The following is a 25,859-nucleotide window of genomic DNA, read 5'->3' as shown; positions in this document are numbered from 1 at the left end:
AGTTCAGTGATCATTTTGAAATATTTAAAAGTCAGTACACGTTCAGTGACTAATGAAACATTTAACTTGTTCTCCAAAAAACTCATCCCAAACATTCAATCAACGACACTCAATTTACATGTTACTCATTAATTTCATAACTCGACTTATATTTCTATTTCAAGTTGATTATTTTATTTATAATTATTATCAAGATTGACAGAATTCACGGCTAACGAGTGAAATTGTAACAAAAATTGTTCAATATTTAAATACACGTCATTTGTGGTAGAGCTAGATCTTCACGTAGGGGGTGATAAAATTTTGAGGAGGTTGAATGCAAACTGATGCAGGGTGAATAATTCAATAATAAGGATAACAAAAAGAGATGAGGGAGGGGGGGAATAAAGAATCACAGAGACAGAGGGAAGAAGAAGAGAGGAAAACAGGGCTACAGCCAACTTTTTATTCAATCAATTCATCGTCCCAATTACAATGTAAAATAAGTTTAAATACTACAAACCTAAAAGATAGGGCCAAGCCCAATACACAAGTCCATAAAAATAAAATAACCAAAATCCAACTAAGAAATAAAAGTCCAACTAAAATAATTAAAATTGGGATGTCCTCATCAATTCTGCCGGGGTGGGAGAGAAAACTCGACCCTGTCGAGTGGCTATATCACCATAGGCTTCCGTGAATCTCCCAACCATAAGCTGAGTGGTTGGGCAAGTTTCTTTCGATGTCTGTAGAAATGTGTCAGTGGCGGTCTGAACCTGGTGTCCTCACCAACTCCCCTCGGGTGGACGGGAGGCGATCTGAGCCAATGAAGATCCTGCTGACTCCAATAAAACTCTAATAAATCTGGATCCAATTGCTGTAGTGTCTCCCTGGAGATCCATGCACAGTCACAATCTGGTCGACCAACCCAACGAACAAGGAAGCGTTGAACCTCTCCATCAGTAGTGAACACATTTTCTTCTCTAAAATAGCATCAATTTTTTTTTGTGTACTGTGAGAGGTGGTAGTGGGTTAGAAGGGGCCAAAGAATCAGAATCAAGGTCCACAAAAGGAGATGATAGAGGATCATAGGGAATGAAATGGCCTTTATAAACTACAAGGTCCTCAACATTGAAAGTAGAGTGGTAACCCAGGTGTGGTGGAATGTCAACAATATATGCATTTGGACCAACCTGTTTTAAAATTTTAAAAGGACCAGCACTACGAGCTTGCAATTTGGAGACGGGTCTATGTAGACGCCGCTCTGGCCTAATGCGAACCATAATGTAATCCCCAATGTTAAACTCAATATGTCGTTTGTGTAAATCAACTTGGAGTTTATATTTTGCATTACTAGCTTCAAATTGTTTATTGATCTCAATATGCAAGTCATGAAGATGTTGTGCAAATGCTTCGGCTGATACTGACACTCTAGCCTGTGGGGACATAGGAATGAGATCTAACGGTTTCCTAGGCTTGTACCCATGAGCGGCTTCAAATGGACTCATACCTAATGAACGATTTATGGAGCTATTATACGCAATTTGAGCTATAGTAAGGATCAAATCCCAATTTCGAAGGTTTTCCCGGACCAGGCAACGTAATAGGTTACCAAGACTTTGATTAACTACTTCAGTTTAACCATCAGTCTGAGAGTGGTAGGCCGTAGAAATTTTCAATTTGGTACCCATCTAATGCCACAAAGTTCTCCAAAAATGGCTAGTGAAACGAACGTCCCTATCAGACACGGTGGTCTTGGGAAGTCCATACAATTTGACAATTTCATTAAAGAATAACATGGCAACCTTGGACGCATCCGACGTCTTGCTACAGGGGATAAAATGAGCCATCTTTGAGAAGCGATCGACAACCACAAAAATAGAATCATGCTTCTTTGAGGTGCGTGGAAGTCCTAACACAAAATCCATACTAACATCTTGCCAAGGACAATTAGGGACAGGGAGAGGGGTGTATAGACCTGTGTTCTGCTTCTTCTGCTTACTCAATTGACAAGTGTTATAAGTACTAACAATCTTAGCCACATCTTTCTTCAAGCCGGGCTAATAGAATTGACGTTCAACTTCCTCTATGGTCTTATCACGGCCAAAATGACTGGCTAATCCTCCCGCATGAATTTCCCACACGATGAAATCTCGCACTAAAGTTCGAGGGATGCACAATTTATTGGCTCTAAAGAGATAACCCCCCTCAAGTTGGAAGCCATCTGTGGCGCCTGATTGTCTCATTTGTAAATTAAGAAAGATATCTTTAAAATTGGGACATGCCTCGTAATCCTCCTTAAGTCTTTCAAACCGATGATCTTGACACTCATGATCGACAAAAGGGAGACACAATAACTTAATGCGTCAGTTGCTTGGTTTTCCACGCCCTTCTTATGTTTTAAAACAAAGGAATAAGCCTGCAAATATTCGACCCAACGATCGTGCCTAGAACTTAATCTTTTCTAGGAGTTGAGGTAACGGAGGGCCTCATGATCCGAATAAAGGACAAATTCCTGGGGCAACAAATAGTGGCGCCAATAGCGCAAAGCCTGGACCACCGCATACAGTTCTTTATCATAAGTTGAGTACCGCTGTTTGGCTTCATTTAACTTGTCACTGAAGTAGGCAACCGGTTGACGATCCTGACTCAAGACTCCACCTATACCTACCCGAAGACATCACATTCAACTTCAAAGACTTTGGAAAAGTCGGGAAGGCGCATAACAGGAGCCTCCGTCATTCGTTTCTCGACTAACTTAAAGGCCTTAGCCGCTTCTTGTGTCCAACGAAACTCTCCTTTCTTCATGCATTCTGTGATAGGCGCCATAATAGTGCTAAACCCCTTAATAAATCGACGGTAAAATGTAGCTAAGCCGTGAAAGTTTCTGACGTCATGAATGGCATTAGGCTCAAGCCAGTCAATAATCGCCTGAACCTTAGCAGGATCAGCAGATACTCTCGTCAAAGAGACAATGAAGCCCAAAAAAATGACTGTATTGGTGAAGAAAGAGCACTTCTTGACGTTAGCATATAGATTAGTTTGCACGAAGGGTAAAGCAGACTTGTGTGAGGTGGTCAAGGTGTTGCTCCTTAGACTTACTATAGATGAGGATATCATCAAAGTAGACAACAAGAAACTTTCCCATGAAAGGTCAGAGAGTTTGTGTCATTACCCGCATAAAGGTACTTGGTGCATTACTTAGCCCAAAAGGCATGACCAGCCATTCATAAAGACTATCTTTCGTTTTAAACGTGATCTTCCACTCATCACTTGGGCGAATTCAAATATGATGGTATCCACTCTTCAGATCAATCTTCGAAAAGATTGTGGCACCAACTATCATATCTAACATATTGTCAAGTCTAGGAATGGGAAAACGATACTTCACCGTAATCCTATTGATCACGCGACTATCCACACACATCCTCCAAGAACCATCCTTTTTGGGCGTCAATAGGGCGGGGACAGCACACGGGCTTAAACTCTCACGAATGAATCCTTTGTGAAGGAGGTCATCGACTTGCCTTTGAAGTTCAGCGTGCTCGGTAGGATTCATCCTATAATGAGGCAAATTCGGGAGGGATGCGCCTGGGATGAAATCTATGACATGTTGAATATTCCTTAGTGGGGGTAGATGATCAGGTAGGTCCTCCGAAACGACGTCTCGAAACTCTTGGAGGACCAACAGGACTTCAACAGGGCTCTCTATTGTAGAGTGGGATGGAACCTCCATGACCACCAAAGCGAACACAACTGAGTCACCAACAAGTGTACGCTCAAACTCCGTAGGACTAATGATGTGCAATCCCTTTCGTTCCACACTTTTCTTCGTTTCTAGTGGGCCAACAGGTTTCGGAGGCAGTGGGTTAAGGTGAATCTTCTTTCCATTAAACACGAAGGAATGATGTGCCCGACGTCCATTGAAATGACGTCACACCATATATGATCCTTATACTCGAGATACTGGAGCTCCTTGACAGCTATGGAGGAGGCATCAACCCAAGAGACACTATATGGCTCAGGGTGAGGAACAGACTTCAACCCTAGATGGGATACAGTAGCCATCGAAACCGCATTAATGCAGCTGCCACTATCCACGATAACTTTACAGCCCTTATTATTAATCTTGATGTCAGTGTGGAAGATGGTATGACAGCGCCAATCATCGGCATCCCTAGGATGGGTAAGAGTACAACGGACGATACCGACTCTAGGCGTATGTGGGATAAGGGGACTAGCCTGAATACAACCCAAGAAGGTATCTTCACTATCCTCCAAGTCATCAAACTCTTCTAACGTAGACTCATAAATCTGAACCTCTAGTGGCTCGTCAACTATACCTTCACGCTCTTCCAAAACCAGGGCTCGGCTAGGACACTTAGAAGCAATGTGACCAAAACCCTTACAGTTGAAGCATTGCAAACGAGAGGATGTTCTTAAAACCTCAGAACCTCTACCTTTACTATCCGATGTAGGGGTAGTATTAGAAGGAGGAGGTCCTAGAATAGACTTAGGGGACAGAGTGGATGCAGAAGAGGTTGCAGTGCGGGAGCCACTACGACTTCTGTACGGTGTCCTAGTCACTAACTCGTAATCTCGAACGAAAGAGTAGGCGTGGTCAAGAGTGGTGACACCTCTAAGAACAAGCTCACGTCTAAGATCATCCCGTAGGCCTTGCCTAAACATACTCAAGGTCATGACTTCATCCTCAACGACCTGACATCTCATTCGAAACTCGTCAAAATGAGCAACATATTCGGTTACAGGTCGACTGCCTTGCGTAAGTGCGTTTCATTGATCCAGCAAGTTGCCCCTGTAAGATTAAGGTAAATATTTTTCTTCAAGGCGGCGCTTCATTTCATCCCAATTCCCAACAGGAGAAGCATGGCACCTCTCTAGAAGGTCCTCAACACTTTCCCAAAACAGTTGAGCTGTGCCAGTTAATTTCAAACTGGCAAATTGTACCCTCCGATCTTCAGGGACCCCATACCAGGCAAAGAAGCGATCCATATCTCTAACCCATTGATTGAATACACTAGGATCTAGACAACCATCAAATGTAGGGGCATCTAACTTAATATTTCGAAAGAGGCGCTCCTCGTGGCGAGGGAAAGATAGTGTACCATGACGGTGATATTCCCGCTCGCGTCCACGAGCTTGATTTCTCTCTCTACGATCATGTCTAGCATGGTGTCGACCACCTTGTGGACAACGATGATGTCTATTAATGGAAGTGTCAAAATTTTCAGCTTCAGTTGAGTATTGGGTTGGGTCAAGAGTGTTTACCCTAGCGGTTAGGGCTTTATTCTCCTCACGAGTAGTAGCTAACTCAGTTTGGACGGCCGTTAATTGATTTTGTAATTGTGCCAACTGTCGGGTGATAGCTTCAATGTGGGAAGGGTCCATGGTAAGGGTACTAGCACTAGACGCAATAACTCGACCACTACGCAATTGCATACATAGTAACACAAGCTAAGTAAAGTGCTCTACTGAGATCAACAACCAACGAGTGCCAACAAGGATAATAGTGACTAAAATTTATCTATTGTTATTATTATCATTTTATTTAATTTTAGGGATTACGTATGGCCCGATCGTAAGCTAATACTACTAATGCCAATAAAATAAAAAGTAAAGGTACAAATGCTAGGTCTAGTCACGTGGGATAAACAAGTGAACAATGGGTCGGTTCGTGAATTTCAATCCAATAGATTTAAGACTAAAATTACCAAAATATTAGCAACACAAAGAATTAATTGATACAATTCTAAAATACAGTAACAGTGTCACTAAAAAAAATAGATAGGAGTAGAGACTCTCTGAGTTTAGTTGGCTTGAGTCATCCCAGCGTCGAATGTCTCCACTTTCTGAACTGTTAAGTGCTGAGATGCCAAGATAAAAAATTGCGTGTTCGTCGTGGACATAATGTACCTGTAAAATAATGTTAGGAAATTCTCAAAAATTCTCGATGTAGTGACTGTGTGGACAGTTGTTATGGGTGGTGGCTGTGTGGACAGTTGTTATGGGTTTAATGATTATGGGCAGTTGCAATTTTTCGATGTAGTGACTGCTAGCAGCGGCGGAGGTCGAGTTGGGTTTGGGTGGTTGATTTTTTTTAATGGGTGGTGGTCGCCAATTTGAGGGTCGCGATTTAGGGAAGTTGCCGGCAGTTACTGTTACTTCTACTAGCCATGGGTTTGTGTGTATGGTTACTGGGTTTAATAGGCAACCGAAAAATTTACTTTTTTTTTATGCAGTGAAAATTTCCAAGTTTAGCTCTGATACCAATTTGATACAGGGTGAATAATTCAATAATAAGGATAACAAGAAGAGATGAGGGAGGGGGGAAGAAAGAATCACAGAGACAGAGGGAAGAAGAAGAGAGGAAAACGGGGCTACAGCCAACTTTTTATTCAATCAATTCATCGTCCCAATTACAATGTAAAATAGGTTTAAATACTGAAAATATTGCAAACCTAAAAGATAGGGCCAAACCCAATACACAAGTCCATAAAAATAAAATAACCCAAATCCAACTAAAAAATGAAAGTCCAACTAATATAATTAAAACTGGGATGTCCTCATCACAAACATATAATGTATAAGTTAAAGTTTCAAAGTTTCTACACAGAAAATTCATAAGGTTGCAAGAGCGGTCTCCATACCTCGTTCCTCTTAACTCCTCATCTGTTTAACAATGTGTTCATCTCATTTCTGATGATGTAGCCAACAGATCTTGATTTCATTCACATCCATGTAGCTTTCTTATTGCATGTTTGGATAAACTGTTAGAGCATGTGGCCTTCTTCGATAATGAAAGAGACGATCTTGAGATGATCAAGTCAATCAAAAATAGTAGGATGGTTGAAGGACATGAGCCATATCAATGTATTGGCACTAGAAGTTTACAAGATAATAAAAATGGAAGAAAACAACCTTATTTTGAGTGTGTAACATTGCATTACTTTAAATGACATTAAGTGTGAGCATTTATACTGAAGAGGAGAAATGATGACTATTGAATGAAGAGACTAGTGACCTCATCTTATTGATCAAGGTGTCTTGTTAAAGGTGTCATTCTATTATTCCTAAGCTCGGGTGCATTTAATGCTTCTGACCATTAGTCACCCTATGATCTAAATCTGATATGTGAGTAGTAGACTTGACAAGTTGACTTTGATATAGTAGTTGTTGCGGAGAAGTCACATCAATTAATTATGGAAGATCTTGTCCATGGGAGTTCGACTAGATTAGGTAGGATAGTGATCTAGAGTGCAGGCCCAATTTGTTTGCTAGTTTTTAGCCACGGTGTTTGGTGCTCCATCAGATGAGGCGTAGCACAGTGCATGCAAGCTCAACATTTTAAAGATTAAAATCATAGGATTTGTATGGTTCGGCACTATAAAAAATTGTTGTTAGTCAAGATATAAGTTTGGGCTGCGAATTTCATAAAAAAGGTTACATGTCCGGTTAGCATTGATGATTATTATACACGAAATGGTCTACCTGAAATATAAAAATAAATAGGGTGATCAGGTTAGAATAAATTCAAGTTATTAAATCAATACAAAACCAATTTGTAAGTTAGGTGACATCTAGTGAAATTTCTCCCACTCCACGTGCCGAATTTTGTTATCCTGGTTACAACCTCCATTAGTGACAATAGACAAAACAATTAAAATTAAAAAATGTATCAGTTGGCTTATCAAATTAAATTTGGATAATTATCATCAAACAAATATTTATTTTGACATCGTCTAATGAAGTTTTCAGGAGTTATTGTATTTTCAACGTGTTTTCTAGCCATCAATTGTTTCCTTCAATTGAAAATTAACCATTTTGATGAATGTGACAAATAAAATAATTAATTTTCAAACGATATGTAGTGACATATAAGAAATAACGGTACCACTACTGCTGGAAAATAACTTTGCAAGCATCAAGGATAAATAACGTTGAATGTACAGTGAATATTGTAGTTCTTTTGTTAAAATTTCGATATGTTTTGACATGTTAGCATCTATTATTAATGGTAACTGAGTATTTTTATGTCACCTTGGTGTTGAAGCCAAAGCACATGGATAGCAAAACGAGTGCTTCAAATGGCAAATTTCTTGGTTTTTACATCTTTTGGATGCTTCACAGTCTCTCCATTTCTAAATTCATAGCCTTCGTGGTAGCTTCATCGATATTCGATATTACCTACCAAACAAAAGGCATGTGGTCATTGGGGATCTCTAGAAAGCCTTATGAAATTTCAGAAAGATCAGCGGGGTACAAATACTTTATTTATCACCAGGTAGAGATGAATACTATATGGCAGTGGCAGGAAATATCCAATATTTCGAAAAAATTCCACCGATTACCCATAAGCAGGAATGGAATAATTAGCAAATTCTCTGAATTTGCTTATTGGTTTTTACATCTTTCGGATGCTTCACAGTTCAAGAGAGTTTTGGTCATATCACTTCTGTTGGAAAATACGGCTAATGGGTCGCCCATGTGAGGTGACCCCACCCGCAAGATTTTATAAGGGTTGAAGGGAGTGGTTTGAATTTAGAATTCAAATATGTAACTCTCAAGTAACCACTAGAAACTTCCAGATAGAAGTTGTGGAAAAAGGAACAAGAAGGTGGTATGAAAAATATGGTGAAAATTCGTATGTAAATTCACACCAAAATTGAAAAGCCCCTAGAACCACATTTTTGGCATGAAGTCTCACAAGAAATGGCATTTAGATTGTGGATAATAATCTCCTTCCATTATGATCGGAATTTGGACCATTGGAGTACAAGAAAATGTCGATTTTGGAAATTTGAAGGCAAGGTGATTCAACCGCACAAAGATCTTGAAATTCATCATTTCAAATAAGTTTATTGATCTGAAATTCATATCAAAGCATGCTGTGAATTTTTTTTCATTGGTATCAGAGCCATGAGGTTGAATTCATTGCTGTAATTCGTGTTTAATTATGCCATTACATGATAGAATTGGGTTATGAATCTTGTATGCAAAGTTTTGAAACCTTATATGGTATTTAGTGGCATCATTTGATAATTTATTTCCACCTATTCATACATCTTCATGCAGTAAGATTAGTGTGGTTAGAAAGGTTTTCTCATAAGCTTTCTAACCATATAAAGAACTCAAATTTTGGATTTGAAACGAAGAAGTTATGAGATTTTGAAATTTGGATTATAATCTGAATTTTTTTGCATGAAACTTGATAAAATTTGAAACTTCATCACATGATAACTTTTTATACATTAAGTTTCATACTGCCCATTTAGTATGATTGGATAGATCTTCTCGAGATCTTTCCAATGGTATAAAGAGCATAAATTTTGGACTTAAATTGAGAAAGTTATAGCTTTTCAAAGTTTTGAGAAAAATCTGAGAAAACTGCCATTTTTTTTAAGATGATGAACAGCAACCGGAAAAAAAAAATCTGTTACCGTGGAGTGGGATTCAAATTTTGGAAATTGCATATTGGTCCCTCAATTATTGTAGACGCAATTTGAGAAATTTCATGTTGGTCCCACACTTTTTTTGTATGTTGTATTCCAAATGCAATTTGAGAAATTGCATGTTAGTCCCACACTTTTGAATGCTTTTCAAATGCAATTTGAAAAATTGCATGTTCGTCCCAAAACTATTTTTAAATGTTGTTTATTCCAATACCAATTTGAAAAGTTGTATGTTGGTCCCAAAATTATTTTCTTTCGGAAGTTGATTATTCGAAATTCAATTTAGAAGATTATAAATTGGTCATGCATATGAGGATGCATGCGAGACCCGACTTCAATTCTGAAAATTGCAAATTGGTCCTTCAAATATTTTTGATTTTTGTATGCAATTAAAATTAATTTTTAGAAAGTAAAAAAATAAAAAATAATAAAAAATTGGACTCAATCAAACTCTAAAACTTTTTATAAAGATCAAGAATATTTGTTAAGTGGTATTTGCCTAAAGTGAGTTATTTTTTTTATTTTTTTTTTGAAGTGTTTCATTTTTGGAATGAAAAATACTTTGAAGGTACTTAAAATATCACATTTTATATACGTTTATGAGTTGTATGGGTTTTGATTAGGTTATGTGATCCATTGTGACTTGTTTCCAATTTTGTGTTTGATCATATATTATTGGATCTATGCACATTTATAGCATCCTTAGATGGAAGGCTGGAGAAACAAGGGTTATGGGACTTGTTGAAAAGCTACGTGCTTACTAAAATTTAAAATAAATGGATCTGAAACATAATCTAGTGGAATACGTGAATATTTTTGGGGACATTTTTTGGTGATAAGTAGGATATGAAAATTCTAATGTCACTTTCCATTTGTTGGGATTGTGTTGCAATGGATATTAAAGCGTGGTTGACAATCATGATATATGTCATAATTGCATATTATGAAATTACATTATTGGATAAATGTGCATATTTATGGAAATACATTATATCCATTGACTCGTGTATTGTTATAAATGCTAAGGTCAGTAGAATTAGTGAGATTCTTACTTAGATCTATTGATTGTTAGTTGAGTGATAGTTCGATGATTGGAAGATTTAGAGAAAAACTCACCAAGAATTATTTGATTCATCAACTGAGTGGGAGTTCTGAAATTGGAAGAATTAATATGATTCTCACTTAGAACCCATGAAATTTTGCATTATTAAATTAAATTTATGATAGTGAAATAATAGGATTGCAGACGATGATTGGGAACATAGTGAACTTTCGACTCTGTGTCTAACGTTGAAATATCATAGACGTTAATTTGAGTTAATGAAAAATTAAATATATGCATAAATAGGCATTGATTGAGAATAAAATGTCTCTAAAAATCAAATAGATCATGCATCAAAATCTATAATAGTTAACCTTAATAAAGGTGATAAGCTAAATGCGATAACATTTGGCATGATAAGATTTTAAGTGTACTAGAAGAATTGATGCTTTAGAGAGCATCAACCACGCAATAAAAGACCTTATGTAGGCCATACTACTCTAGAGAATAAAGATCAGAACTTTGTCGAGTACGGAAAAAATGTGCATTTTAGTACCGGAGCATTTAAATTGTTAAGTTCTAATATAAATGATCTTTTTTTCTCGAATGTGACTTAGTTGGTGGTTAGTATAGTGTTAACATTTTTGTTGGTCACATTAATTTTAGATGAGTAGTAAGCTCAAACTAGTTTCTTCTCAATATATGAAATTTTGAAAGTCATTGTGACTTACAAATTGAAGTGTTAATTTTCTCTATTGACGCTACCCGCTATGTGAGTCAAAAGACATGCGACTTGATGTTGCTAAGTCTCGAGGACATGCTTGTATACCAATGGTTTAGCTTGCATAAGATTTTGAATCTTAAGCATTGAATGAGCTAGAACAAACGCAGGATAGATGTGGGAGATTGGTAAAAAGACCAAGAAGAACTATCAGATAGTAAGTGAATGAAAGTGGTTTTAGTAAATGATCAATGTTATAAAGGTTCAAGTGCTTCAACTATACGATTTGAATCTCTTAGCTTGAAAGTGGTTAAGTTAAAGGATCTTACCCTTGAATATATTCATTTTAGTGTTGTTTACGTGTCAACACTATACATATTGGATCTCATCTTGTGCAGATAGTGGATTCAAGGGTTAGAAACCCACTTTATATGAGATCAAAAGGTGTATTATTCTATTATCAAGTCTTTGACTTGATACAAAGTAGATATATACAAATAATGAAGATGGAGTGGGTGTTTATATAACTGATACTGCAACTTAGTGTTGCAAAGTGGAAAAACTGACATCCTATTTGATATTAAGATAATATCAAAGATTCCACTAAATTTGATCTCAGTCATTGTTCTTTGAAGAGTGGTCTCTTCTTGGACATATACATGGTAGTTCTGTTCGTACTCATAGTGATGATGTTTATTATGATTCTGGATATTTGTACAAAGGTTTGAGTTTTTTGAGTTGAGAAAATCATTCAAAGCTATAAGAGCTAAACTTTCATAGAAAAAATCCATCCGAATTTCTTTGTGGGCCTTGATTAAAAGAGAGAGAGATAAAATTTCACTTTCTATTACATTTATAGATGGATTCACGCACTTCAGTTGTGCGACTGATTTTCTTAAGTTGAAAATATTGTATTTCTTTGTGGGCCTTGATTAAAAGAGATAGAGACAAAATTTCACTTTCTATTATATTTATAGATGGACTCACGCACTTCAGTTGTGCGACTGATTTTCTTAAGTTGAAAATATTGTATTGATTTGGACTTTTGAAGTCTAGTGGAAAATTAGATTGTGAAAGTGAAGACTTTGAGAATTCTCTGATAGCATGAATTTCTATTGTGAGATATCAACGATCTATGTAATGAAAGATATTCTTATTTGATTGACTATTTCTTAATGTCCAATAATTATAAGGTATATTGGATTGAAGGAATAAAATATTACTAAATATGATAAGGTCTGAGATATGCAATACAATTTACGTATTTGCTTTTGGAAAGAGCGTTGCCTAACTACAACGCAACAGTTAATGGAGTTCTCTCAATATTGGTAAATTCAGAGTATATAAGTTTTGGACACGTAAATAATCGAATGTGGGTTATCAGACTCTTAATTGACTATATATGTTCTCGATAATGAGTATGGGAACATGAGTCTGTTAAGAACGAGATGTGTCTTGATGTCATACATGTAGTCCAAAAGGTACTTAAGTGAAATTTTTGGATGGATATCGAGTCATAAGATATGACATTTGACATTTTTTCCAGTAAGGGAGAAAAAGATTAGAGAACATCGTTGAAATTGATATTATATGTATTGATGAATCATTTTTGAATATATAAGAGATGATTCAAATTTCTGATTCAAGTGGGAGTAATCTATTCCCGAGTTGGACTTATCTATCCAAGTGGGAGTCATTTAAGAACTGTTTAATTTTAATGATTCTTGGTTCCAAGTTGGATCTAAGAACTAGTTCAAAAAATCAGAAGAAGAATTTTGAAAAAAATGATGGAAGTATATATATAGAGTATAGAATTTCAACCTAATCTGGGATATGGTGAAAGTTCTATTCGGACATTATGTTTACCGAGAACATTCATGTTCTTGAAAGTTAAGTGGAAGACTAATAAGTTTCTGATAGATAAAGTTCATTTTTTAAAAAGATTATACTCAATGTAAGTGTATTGAGTTGGATAATTTTTTTCATAATGATGGGACTCGCTTCTGTACATCAATGCTAGTTATAATGGTATGTTTAAATTTAGAGTTACACCAAATCGACCTAGAAATTGTATTTTTTATTCTTAATTGAGAAATGATTGAAGATATCAACATGAATCGACTTTTAGATTTCATGTTAAAGGCTTTTTTTGTATTGTGGTAACTTTACAGTTACATGCATGGCCAAATACAATCATCTCAACCGTCGTACTTGAGTTTTTAACAGGATTAAATCTCGTCCAAGAATTTCGTCATATGAACGAAAATAACTGTATTTGTATAAAAGGTTCGATGGTAGGTTGTAATTCTAATATTGATATTGATAATATTGGATTGGCTAAGCATGATAGGGAGTGTATAGAGACCATTTTGAAATGATTGTTGTCAATTTTTAAGACAAAAGACATGAGTTTAGCAAATTTTATGATTTGTACTAAGAATATTTTTCGTATGTTTTTGCTCTACCATAAGAGTTTTATACTGTAAATGTTCATAAGAATTGCAATTGTGACCATATAAGTCTTCATAAATGTCCGAAGACTTCATAAGTGCACAGAGAAATATCCGGAGAACCGTATCTAGTACGATTAAGAGTTAGGAGATAGAAGTATACTTGTCCTAACAATAGTCATGTCATGGATCTAATTAGTAGGTATCAATATTATCTTTAGAAAATGTACTGTGATACTTGAAGGGTGCTGCTGTCAGTTATTCTATTTCGTTGTCAAATGAATAACTTATTATTGGAATTGATATAGAATTGTTGACTAAGAATGAGAATTAGTTGAGCACAATTAGTTATTTGACCTGTGCGCTTTTGCTATATAGAGTAGCAAGAAGTATATGTTGCTATGTATATCTTGGCAGCTAAAGAAATTATTTGATATGGATGTATTGAGCATCTAATGATACTGGTTGAGAAATATGAGATCCATTATAGTTACGCAACTATCTTATATGTTAAGATCTCAAGTATCAATATAGAACCAAACACTTAATGGTAATTATGTGAGAGGCATTAGCAAATAGAGTGTCTTTACGATATATCCATGTAAATGATGATATGTAATAATCATACTCTGAAGATGTCTAGAGATATATTTGTTGATAATATGAAATCTCTAGAATTTCGTAGAATATCATACTTAGTGTATCAGACAAACTCTTGATTGAGTTTTGTATGCCCATAGTGAACAATTTTGAGTTCATGTGTAATCTAATGTTGGGATTACAAGATAAACGATTTGCATGAACATATAAAGTATGTCAAATGGGTTGAGATTGGTTGACTCACACAAGCAATCGATTCAGACGTTTTATGATGTGCTGAGATGAGACATAGTGATCATGTTGTGTACATGATTCAATCGGTCGCCTTAATAGTGATCATTTTGTTTACATGATCCAGTCGCTTTGATAAGGTATCAAAATGATATTACAACAAGTAATCGAATTGGATTTCGCTATCCATTAAACCCGTTTAGTAGCCAGATCGAGTTCTGAATTTGAGAATGCCTGGATGAATGAACATAAGGAGAACTCAAGTTAGGTATCAATGAATACTTGAACTAGGATTTGTACGATGTTATTTATTTACAAAAAATATGACATACGCCCTAAAAAAGGGAGAAAACATCGTACATGTGTTTCATACGGCATGTGCTTTTATGACCAATATTGGGTAAATGAGTGAATGAATCTTTGCTTCCTCATTGTGTGAGACCCCAAGGTTTATGTAACCTCATATATACCCTTATGATTTTTGACTGTTTCTTGAGGTTTTATTTCAGTGTTGCTATTTTAGCATATTGCCAATGACTATGATTGATTCGGTTTGATGAGGCATGTCTAGGAAAGCAGCTGATTTAAAATCGAAGAATTCAAGTAGGAAAGGAAAACTATTTTGACCAACATTTATGTTTGTATTCACCGGCCGAACAATTGTGTTTAACCATTTGGGGGTATAGAATACAATTGTGAATACAATGATATGATGCGGGGTTCAAGTATGTTCCACAAATACTCAAGGGATCGAAAATACTTGAATTAATGTTGAAAAATGAGTTTGGGATAAAGTGAGATGTGATGTTCCTCCTCTAGTAGAGCTACTATATATCCTTAACAGGTTTATAGTACCGTGAGCTCTAATATTACTCGTTGATCGCATGATCTATTTGCCGTACGAATATTTGTGATATAGATCTTGAGAAGGATTTAAGGTGTGACATTTGTTGTCACTTGTGGTTCGAATCAACCCCATCATGTGCGAGTGAGAGATGTTGGAAAATACGGATAATGGATCGCCCATGAGGGGTGACCCGGCCCGCAAGATTTTATAAGGGTTGAAGGGAGTGATTTGAATTTAGAATTCAAATCTATAACTCTCAAGTAACCACTAGAAACTTCCAGATAAAAGTTGTAGAAAAAGGAACAAGAATGTGGTATGAAAAATATGGTGAAAATTCGTATGTAAATTCACACCAAAATTGAAAAGCCCCTAGAACCACATTTTTGGCATGAAGTCTCACAAGAAATGACACTTAGATTGTGGATAATAATCCCCTTCCATTATAATCGGGATTTGGACCATTGGAGTACAAGAAAATGTAGATTTTGGAGATTTAGAGGCAATGTGATTCAACCACACAAAGATCTTGAAATTCATCATTTCAAGTAAATTTATTGACTTGAAATTCATGTAAAAGCATACTGCGATTTTTTTTTTTCAACTTCAATCATTGGAACGTCATAGAAAGTTAGAATTGTAAATAATTACAAGTAACTCGGAAGTTGGGAAACAAATTGAGTTTGAATAATACAAATTTAGACTCGAAAAGGTAATAAAAACTATACGTATAGTCTTGATCATTATAATGTTTAGTATGATTTAATATTATCTTTGAAATGAGTACAAATTATTTTTGTTTTCTTTACATCTAAATGCTCGACCTATTTTAACATCGGTCAAAACTTAAGACATCTCTAGTTTTCAAAATTTACTTTTGAGTACTAAATTGAAATCAAAAAATATTTTTCAAAAATTTGCAAATACTTGGCCAATATATGGCTCATGTCTATAAACTGCTCATGAACACTATAATCACTTTTTAATCACACATTTTGAAAAATTTACAAGTACAACTTTCTTATTAATTGCTCTTTTTTATTTATTTGTAATTTAAATTATTTATAAACACTTTCAATATATATTTTTAGAGACGATTTATTTTGTTATCAACAAAAAAAATATATATATACAAAAAATACAAAAAGATGAAAGAATAGCTCTTATAATCGATCAGGCCTTTAGACTAGACAATATCTTTATGGGAAATTTTGGTTAGTACATAAGGGTGAAACTCAACTTGAAATCTATAGATACATTGCAAAAGTTCAAAAAGTTAAACATTGAAACTGTGGGCTAATTATTGAATGTTATTTAGAATTTATATAAGGGTAATTTCACACCACAATTTTTATTAACAGCACCGCATCTTAATTTCACTTAAGATTCTCAATCTTTTGTTCATTGCAAAACTTTTGTCCATACTTTTCCATTGATTTTTTATCTTCGATAATTTGTTAATTAGCAAACATGGTTCTTGATGATGATTTCAGTTTAAATATTTTTTATTGTGTGTTTTAAAATGAGGAAAAAATATTTTGCCACAACTTTTCTTTTTTTATTTTCTTCAAAGTTGAAAAATAAGTTATTTTAAGCCTCCGAACGGACTTGTTTGCAAGAAACTATTATAAAATATAAGATATGCTAATTAATAACATGTTGAAAATAAGAATGCGTACAAAATAAAGTTAAGGGCATAAGGTCTATAGTAATCAAAGACCGATCACCTTAAATAAAATTAAAATATGGTTTAACAAATAAAAAATGTAATGTGAATATAATACGTCTTATATTAACCATAATTCTCAAAAATAAGAATCATTTAAAATTAGAAGAACTGGAATCATCTTGAGATAATGAACAGCTTCATCCATAATTTACATCTAAAGATAACACAACAGTAACAACTCGAAACTGAGCTTCTTGGATCCAAAGATTAAAGTACTTAAAATTGCAGCCACTCTGCAAACTTCGTTACTTCGGGATCAAGCATGTTGCTGCCAGAAGCAGAACCCCGTATTTCTTCGAGAGAATCTCTTAATTGTTCCAGAGCAACTAGAAAGAAATTCTTTAATCAGAAAGGTTCGAAAACATATTTATTCTGACTCAAAAGTATTTAAGTAAGTCTTCATCCAATTTTTGATTCACACGATAAAAAGCAGCTCGATTTACTTCAAGACCGATAGTAGAAAAAAGAACATGAAGTGCATAATACTTTTAGTAGAAGAAAGAATTACTTAATAACGTGCCGTGTATCAATTTATTCAATTTTAATAAAGTAGCTAGAACATGGTTTACACTTGTTTTCTATCCATTGGTTCTCTCCTTACGTATTTGGCAATTTTATATTTTTTAAAACTATTTTCTATGTTTTAGTGATGGAGGTGGGTCGATTGGGTCATTGTCACTATCAATTATTGGTAGCTAAGCCAAATTATTTTAATACAATGTTTATTATAAAACAAAATAAACAATTGAGGTTGATTTGTCAATTCATTTATTTTAATATAAACTTTATGGAATAAAAATAAACAAATGGTGTTCATTTGTCAATTCATCTATTTGGGAAAAGTGAAATGGATAAATATTAGTTATTGCCACTCTTCGTCGTGATTATTGGTTACGATAAAGTGCACAAGAATGAATTAAACATTTTAATCATATTTGAGAGATTTGAACCAATTAATGTTGTTGATTTTCATAAACGTGTGCAATCACTTGACTATTTTTTATAAAGTTTCATCGAGTCTTTGTTTTAAAATCATACCAACAAATTGACTCGACATCCTCTATACATAATTAAGAACCAAAAACAAGTATATTTTACATTTTCCATGTAGTTAATTAGGACTGGCCACCTAATTAATGTTAAAGTTATCTGTAACATCATAGTGAGCTCATTGACTAAACAATTAAATTGACCATTCATAAGACAATAACTTTCAAGGAAAGTAAAAAATTAAATCATAAGAAGTAAAATAAGCAACATCTTATTATCCCCATGTGAAGTGTGTGGAAATAAACTTTTATAGATATGATGAGGGTCCATTTGATTCTCATTCTTTTACTACAAAAAATAAAAAATATGATCGTTATCCATCACATCAAATAATCATATTTGATTTTTTATCTCTTGTATTGGTCCTGTAACGATTATATTTTTCATTCTATTATTAGAAAAGTGGAAATCAAACAGGCTCATATGGCTCATATGATAAGACCAAATTGAGAAATATAGTCCTAATATAGTTTGGCAATTATGTGATGGAAAAAAATAATATGTGACCTTTTGAGAAATCAGGTGGGTTTTTAATATTTTGAAAAAAATCAGGTATATGCAAAATCTAACACTTTTTTTTCTCGTTCATTTGTTAACATTACTACTTTTCAATTACTTGGACGAACGATTCACCCTCAACAGCTTTTGATTTGCTATTTCCTTTTCCTTTTGAACTACCCTTGATTCATAGATAGAGATTTTCTTAGGGATGGCAATGGTTCGATTTCGGTTCGGTTCGGCCAAAACCATAACCAAACCGTCAAATTTTTTGTCATACCATAATCGCATCATAACCACGTAAATCAGTTCGATTTGGTTCGGTTCGTATCTCGATTTGGCTCAGTTCGGTTTATATTAATAATCAAGAAAATAAATTATTTTGTATAGGTCCATACGTCAAATTGATATAAAACAATTTATAAAAAGAGAGCCAATGAAAACAAAAACACAATATTCCAAACGAAAATACAAACATTATCCCAAATTTCAATTATAAAATACAAATTTAACAAACAATATTATTAATATAAAAATACTAAACTTTTCCTTCATTTTTTATTCTTGTGCATTGTAGTTATTTGATTTATACTCAGTAATTCAAAAACTTCAATCTTAACTCATATTCAATCTTCATTTTTTCCCACAACTCTTACTAGTATAGATCAGCACTCAAAATTGATTACTATATAGTAAATAAGAAATGTAAGTGGAAAATACAATGATACTACCTAATTCAAAATGATTTTAACTAAGATTTAAATAAAAAAATGTATATCTTCGTTAATTTCCTTCTTTCTAAACCTTGTCATCCCTAATAAAAGAATGGTGTTTTTTAAGCAGGTAATCGGTTCGATTTCGGTTCGACGGCATAAATACCATACCCGCACCGTCACGAGCCGGTTCATTAAAATCAAATACCATATCTGTCCCATTGCACCATCGGTTCGATTTTTTTCATCCTATTCGGTTCGATTAACCGCGATTTTCGATTTTAATGGTTCAAATTGTTATCCCTAGATTTTCCCTCTCCTCATCCAAAAAGGACTTCCTGATAATTTTTTTAATCCTAAGTATCAGTACTCAATGAGTCGATGACCATAGAACTGACAAAAAAAATATTGTAGTAAAAGTGAAGTTTACAAAAGTATACTACATTCGCTTTTTTTCCTTTTTCACTTGACCATGAAATGTCAAAATCTGAACGGACTAGTCAATTTGACATCAAGTAATAGGCTTGATGTCAAAGTCAAACGGGCTTAATAGTACAAAACATCTCCTATGTTTGACCATAATGTGCAAAACATTCTTACATTTTAATTTTTTACTTTTTCACCCCCATTTCCACGTTTCATTACAAAAAATGTTATTTTCACCAATTTAACTTAAAATGACCAATATATCCTCTTATTTAGATAAAAAAAAAAATGAGGAAAAGAAAAATTAAGAACAAAATTGCAATTTTACTCTTAAACTTTTTAAAAATTGTAAATGAGTCCAAATAAATTATTTAGTGCATGTTGGATCCTAATTTTTCACCCAAAAAAAATTAGTCTTTTCATTGTTACTTTCCTAAGTCACCCATCATTTTTTACTTCTTTTCTCACAAGTGGAACCCGCTTTTTCTTTCTAACGGTAAAAAAATCAATTCTCATAATCACTACCGGACAAATCCTAAAAATAGCAAAAGAAAAAACTCTCTTTTCTTCTTCTCCTCCTCTTCCTTCGCCTCCACCACCACCACCACCGTCGTCGCCAACGCCAAAACTATTGAAATTTCACCCCTCCATCGACATTTCTAAAATAGATATTCTGTCGATGGATGAGTGCAATTAAAGAATGAATTTGAAAAAACTATCACCAAGCCCTAAAATTCAAATGGGGCCGCCAACTTAGAGGCCAAAAAATTTTAGCCAACCATCGCCCAAACGGTCGAAAAGCCATCACTTTCCTCTGCACATACCACCCAACATTCAATTTTCTTGCCAACGGATTTGGTCAAAATTGCAAGCCAAAATACCCAACATACGAATGCAAATACTGGCGGTACCACTTGTTTCGATGAGACCAATGTCATTCCCAATACAACAATCGACTATATTCACTAGGACGACTCTCTTCATGGTCTTAAAACATCAACAGATGCACAAAATCAAAATCCACAGCAATAGCTTTCAATTACTTACTAGGCAATAACTAGCAGAAATTCTAAGACATGTGAGAATGAAATTGATGGAAGCCCATTATTGTAATAGTTGCGGCATGATGTGGCATCATGCGAAGCCGAACCACAGTTGATGCTGAAATTGATGGAAAAGGTAGTGCTTTGAGCTTGCGTTTTTAGTTAATTTTGGCCATATATAAATTTATTGTTCATTCAATTTGTTTATGGAAAAGTGTTTGGGGGTTGATGGTAGCTGTTTGTAATGTGAGGTCTGGTGTTTTAGGAGGCAATTGGATGGTGGTTGGTGAGATAGAGGTCGACAGCTCCATGATTTTCCAAAATAATGAGTGGGGTGTGGGTAAGGTGTGGGAAGAAACATAGGGATGTTTTGTACTATTAAGCTTTTTGAAAAATTTGGGTCTGTAGTTGCAGTTTGTTCTTTATTTTTTCTTTTATTTAAATATGAGGGTATATTGATCATTTTAAATTAAAAATTGGTGAAAATGACATTTTCTGCAATAAAACGTGAAAATATAAGTGAAAATGCAAAAATTTAAAATGTAGGGACGTGTTGCACACTACAAGCTCAACGTAGGGACGTTGTGTGCTATTAAGCCTCAAGTTATATATTAAAAACAAGAAAGCTAAAAAAGTCTAAAATAATTTAGGAATCATCGGGTTCACACTAAGAACTGACCAATTCAATAACAATTTTTTTTTTTTTTTTTTTTTTTTTTTTTTTTAAATAACAATTTTTTTTTTTTTTTTTTTTTTGTTAATTTTAACCACCAATTCAACCCCAAAACACCCTTTGAACCTTTACTCTTTCGAATTAATGCCAAGTTTAATTTTCGGAACCTTCTTTTATTCTCAATAGAAATACGATAGAGAGGAGAGGAAGTGATAAGAAACCTTGGTGGGTTATCTAATATGGGGTCTTTATTTCACCAATCAAACTGAATGGATAAGAGAACAATCCCGATTACACATTCCTATTGGCTCTCATTTCTTTCACCTGACTGACTTCATCCCCATATACCATTTTCTCATAGCACCATATCCCCGTTGCAAATCAGGTCTTTTGCTTAGTAATCTTTGAACGTTTGATCAATTCAACTCCTCCCTTAGGTCTAACAAGAATCTGCATCAATGGCAGCCACAATATCTACCATGGCTATGCTCAATTCTAAGTGCTTAAGCACCAACACCAAGTGTTTTAAGCCTACCACAAGACCAGTTTCTCTTGTCTCCAACCAGAACCTCCCAAAAGGCCTTGCCTCCTCGAAATTGCCAGAAAACTCTGGTCTGTTGGCCGGAACCGCCCTTGCTGGTGCTGTTTTCTCGACATTGAGCGCGTGTGATCCTGCCTTTGCTGCACAACAGATTGCTGAGATAGCCGAAGGTGATAGTCGGGGACTAGCACTTCTGATTCCGATCATTCCGGCCATAGCTTGGGTACTCTACAACATCCTGCAACCAGCACTTAACCAGATCAACAAAATGAGAAGCGCCAAAGGAGTTATTGTCGGACTCGGTCTAGGTGGGCTTGCCACGTGGAGTTTGATGCAGCCATCTGATGCATCAGCTAGTGAAATTGCTATGATTGCTGATGCCGCGAATGACAACAGGGGCCAGCTTTTGCTGTTTGTCATCACTCCAGCCATTCTGTGGGTGCTGTACAACATTTTGCAACCAGCTCTGAACCAGATCAACAAGATGAGATCAGAGTGAGCGATATATCGTTGTACCGTATAATTACATGTAATTGCACCAGTATATTAATGGATTTTCACTTGAACATTTTCCACTTTTGGACCATTGCTTTTGATTTTATTATGGTTAGTGTAACGATTCGACCTCTGTATCCAAGCCGTCAATTTACGTATTTATCCAATTAGTATGAAGATTCAATTTAAAGTCTTGAAAGGTCAAGAGTTCAGATTCTGAAGACGCAATAGAAATTCGTGAGTAAGATGGACTCAAGCTCTATCATAACGAATAGTAAGCAGTCACATCATTACAGTTCTATATAACTACATACGAAAGCCTCACATCCACCATTGCCTGGTGGGTTTACAGCTCCAGATCATTTCATCCGGAGAGCAAGATACTGATAGATTATTATCATATAAAATTAAAAGATCAAGTTGAAACACGAATTTTGGTAATAATTCAACTTCCAATATAATTTACAGAAATCCTACAGAGCACCACTTCAAGAAAAGTGGTGGTTTATTCTGTGTCAATGAGAGAACTTTACATTTGAAAATCAGTTTCTTCTATCTGTACACCATTTTTATTTCACATCATATTAAGTGTTCATAATACATTAAGAACAGGGCATCAGGGGAATCTTTTGGCAGTCTACTGACGTACAAGTAGAAACGAAACAAGTCCTCTCTAGTGACAGTGTTAGTGTCAACCACATCATCGTTGCATGTAAGAACCCATAGATCTCTTGATTCGACTCTCCTTAGGCCACCACGACAAAATGGGCACGACTCCGATCTTGTACTCCTGACAATTGTAAGAAAAAAGGGAATTAGGTCGACATGAAGTGGAATTTTTCTTCAGAATTAGATATTAATGTATAATAATACTATCTAGCATCAGTGGTGCAAGGACAATAATTTAGGTAGCCACACTAGATAAGTTCAATTAAATGAATCATGTGAAATTTACATTTAAATGAATCTATCATTTAATACCATACAGTTGCCACCTGAATTGGTGCTTGACACCAGTAACATTGAATATCATTACTCATTGATATAATGGAAAATATGGGGAATTGCACTATTTGTTCTAGAACTCTTGTCCTCAAACTTTCGCTGAAGTAGCAAGTTGGCCTCCAACCTTTAAAATAGAGTAAGCCTAAATGTTTCGTTATCATTGCACGATCAGTCCTTAACAAAGAAAACTAACAATATTCACGTGACGCTCATGAAGACACGCCCCACTTCAAATTTTTAAACACCAACCTAATTTGGGGAAAAAAAAACCTAGCTTCATGAAGCTGGAGACGTGCTGGTCATTATACTATTTAACAGAGATTGATGACTGCAATTATAATGGAAGTTTAAAGACCAACTGTTTCTACTGAGCAATAGATTAGGAACCAACAAAGCAATTTTCCCATGGAAAAAAAAAGCACACCAACGAAGATATCATACTATTTACCAGTCACGATAGCAGTTTATGCACATTTCATGGCAGCAATTAGGTAAGACCATTTTGGTGCAGGGCTCTAAGCATATCCCGCATTCTTCATCTCTTTGCAAATTGTAGTTGGAAAACCTGTCATCCCCTTCTTGTCTCTGCTTGCCAATGCTTTTCAGACAAGGATCACCGTGTCCAGTACTATCCATCTCTACGAATTCACTCTGGAGTCGTTGAAGCGATGGCAATATAACAGCTGCATTGTATTACGTTTTCTAAGCACTTACCAAGAACAATTGCATAACTTGAAGTAATGAATGACAACTTTCTCTAAAGTAAACAAAATGATTAACTGACAAACCATAAAAATCTTTAACAGTTGCTTTCCTTCCACATGACGATATTTTCGGCCTCCCATCTGTATATACCTGTATCACAATAGAGATCTCAGCACTTTCAAAAAGTTAAAACAAATCGAGGGCAAAACTTATCTAATAATTCGTTAAATTTTTTGGTCTAGAAAAATTATTATTCAACAATATATTATCTCCGAATTAATAGAAAAACATAATCTGCTGGACCTTGCAAATAAGTATGTGGAAAAAATTGAAGTATCTTGGGAAAAAGCACATGCAGGAACAATCCATCCATTGAAGCAAAAATAAAAAGAGAGGTGACAATTGATTATAAACCAATTTCATTTGAAGTTGTGCACCATCCTTAGCTTTCGGAATTGCTGCAGCCCTGCCAAATAAGTAATTCACACAAAATAATCAGTATTCATTGCCATAAGTTGATTTCATTATACAAAAACTAGAACCAGCTTAAGAAGGATCATTAATTCCCATAAAGCACACATTGTCAATGTATATATCCCCATTTTAGGACAATCCTAGCAAAGAAGAAAAAATGATCAGATGCTGCCATGGAACGGAATATCGATTGTCTTCTTAAAACATAGTCAAGTATTATGCCTTCAATATTATGTCCTAAAAGATAGAACCTTAAGTGCATATTTGGTGGTTCTCGACGGGATGGAAGAGTATAATAAACAAGATTTCTTTTCTTAATAGTGTCCAGTATTCAAAAGAATTCTAAGAAAATCGAATAGTAGCCATCAATAAAAACAAGCAGAAAACCCCAAATCGCTCTACAAGTTCCGTAAAACCAACATTGAATTCTTTCTTTCCAGTTATTTTTTTCCTCAAAATCGCCAAACAACCTTCATTCACCTCTCCTCCAATTTCATCTCCATCCTCACCGCCTATCCCCAAACAATCCACCACCACCCTGGCGTGGCGTCATATCCCAGCCCCCTCCACCACGGCCAGCCAAACCCACCCACTGCGTTGGCACTGAAAACAAAATCAGGGATCATTTGACTAAATTGGGATCAATTATCATCAAAGTGTAGTTCATTTCAATTGCTTTAAAGAAAGATACTTTGATATACTAAGATTTTCATACATAAAACAAAGTTAATTCTTCCTAAACTAGAAATTTTGAAATTAAACTAAGCTCTGAATATGAATACTTACATAACATTTGCATACTGTATATCAGACTCCAAAACTTTCAAAGTTTCATTGTAAGACCTCCCCACCTGCTGATAGTACATCATCTCCATCTCCCCTCACTTCCTCTTTTTTCTGCCCACAAAAGAACCTTTTTTTGGGAAAAGTTTAAAAGTGCCCCCAAGCTGCAAAATACCCAAAATCTGGTCTTTTTTCGAGAAACCCAGTACTGTTTTCTTAGATAACAAATGGGCAGAATACAAGAACAACAAGAAAACTTTCTATACCAAAGATTTCAACTTTATTGGCACAATCTTTTCTAAGGGGGCGGCTTTGATCAGGACTGTTTTGCAAGTGCGATGATTTTATCTTTCCTTTCTAGACGCTTCTCAGTTAAAATGCCTCAAA

The 25,859-nt window shown here is 35.1% G+C and overlaps 2 protein-coding genes across 3 annotated transcripts; one reads left to right on the top strand and one right to left on the bottom strand.

Annotated features, from left to right (window-relative positions):
• The first annotated feature begins 21,745 nt into the window (after positions 1 to 21,745).
• Positions 21,746 to 22,596, top strand: LOC111394892 (photosystem II core complex proteins psbY, chloroplastic-like). Its single transcript, XM_023020945.1, has one exon. The coding sequence runs from the start codon at positions 21,928 to 21,930 to the stop codon at positions 22,507 to 22,509; it is 582 nt and encodes a 193-aa protein (XP_022876713.1). The 5' UTR covers positions 21,746 to 21,927; the 3' UTR covers positions 22,510 to 22,596.
• A 323-nt stretch (positions 22,597 to 22,919) lies between these two features.
• On the bottom strand, positions 22,920 to 25,859 carry LOC111394880. Of its 2 annotated transcripts, none has more exons than XM_023020933.1 (5): positions 25,476 to 25,859; positions 24,519 to 24,681; positions 24,299 to 24,365; positions 23,959 to 24,193; positions 22,920 to 23,295 (listed from the first exon to the last, which is right to left on the bottom strand). In XM_023020933.1, exons 1-5 carry the CDS (start codon positions 25,562 to 25,564, stop codon positions 23,085 to 23,087), a joined length of 765 nt encoding a protein of 254 aa, XP_022876701.1. In that variant the 5' UTR covers positions 25,565 to 25,859; the 3' UTR covers positions 22,920 to 23,084. The 2 variants fall into 2 exon arrangements, with proteins under 2 accessions (XP_022876701.1, XP_022876706.1); XM_023020938.1 differs by having other exon boundaries at positions 24,630 to 24,681.

Source organism: Olea europaea, chromosome 1 (genome assembly GCF_002742605.1).
Source record: "Olea europaea var. sylvestris chromosome 1, O_europaea_v1, whole genome shotgun sequence".
Classification (NCBI taxonomy): domain Eukaryota; kingdom Viridiplantae; phylum Streptophyta; class Magnoliopsida; order Lamiales; family Oleaceae; genus Olea; species Olea europaea.
Note: the sequence above shows the minus strand (reverse complement) of the source record. Positions and strands in the feature narration are given on the sequence as shown.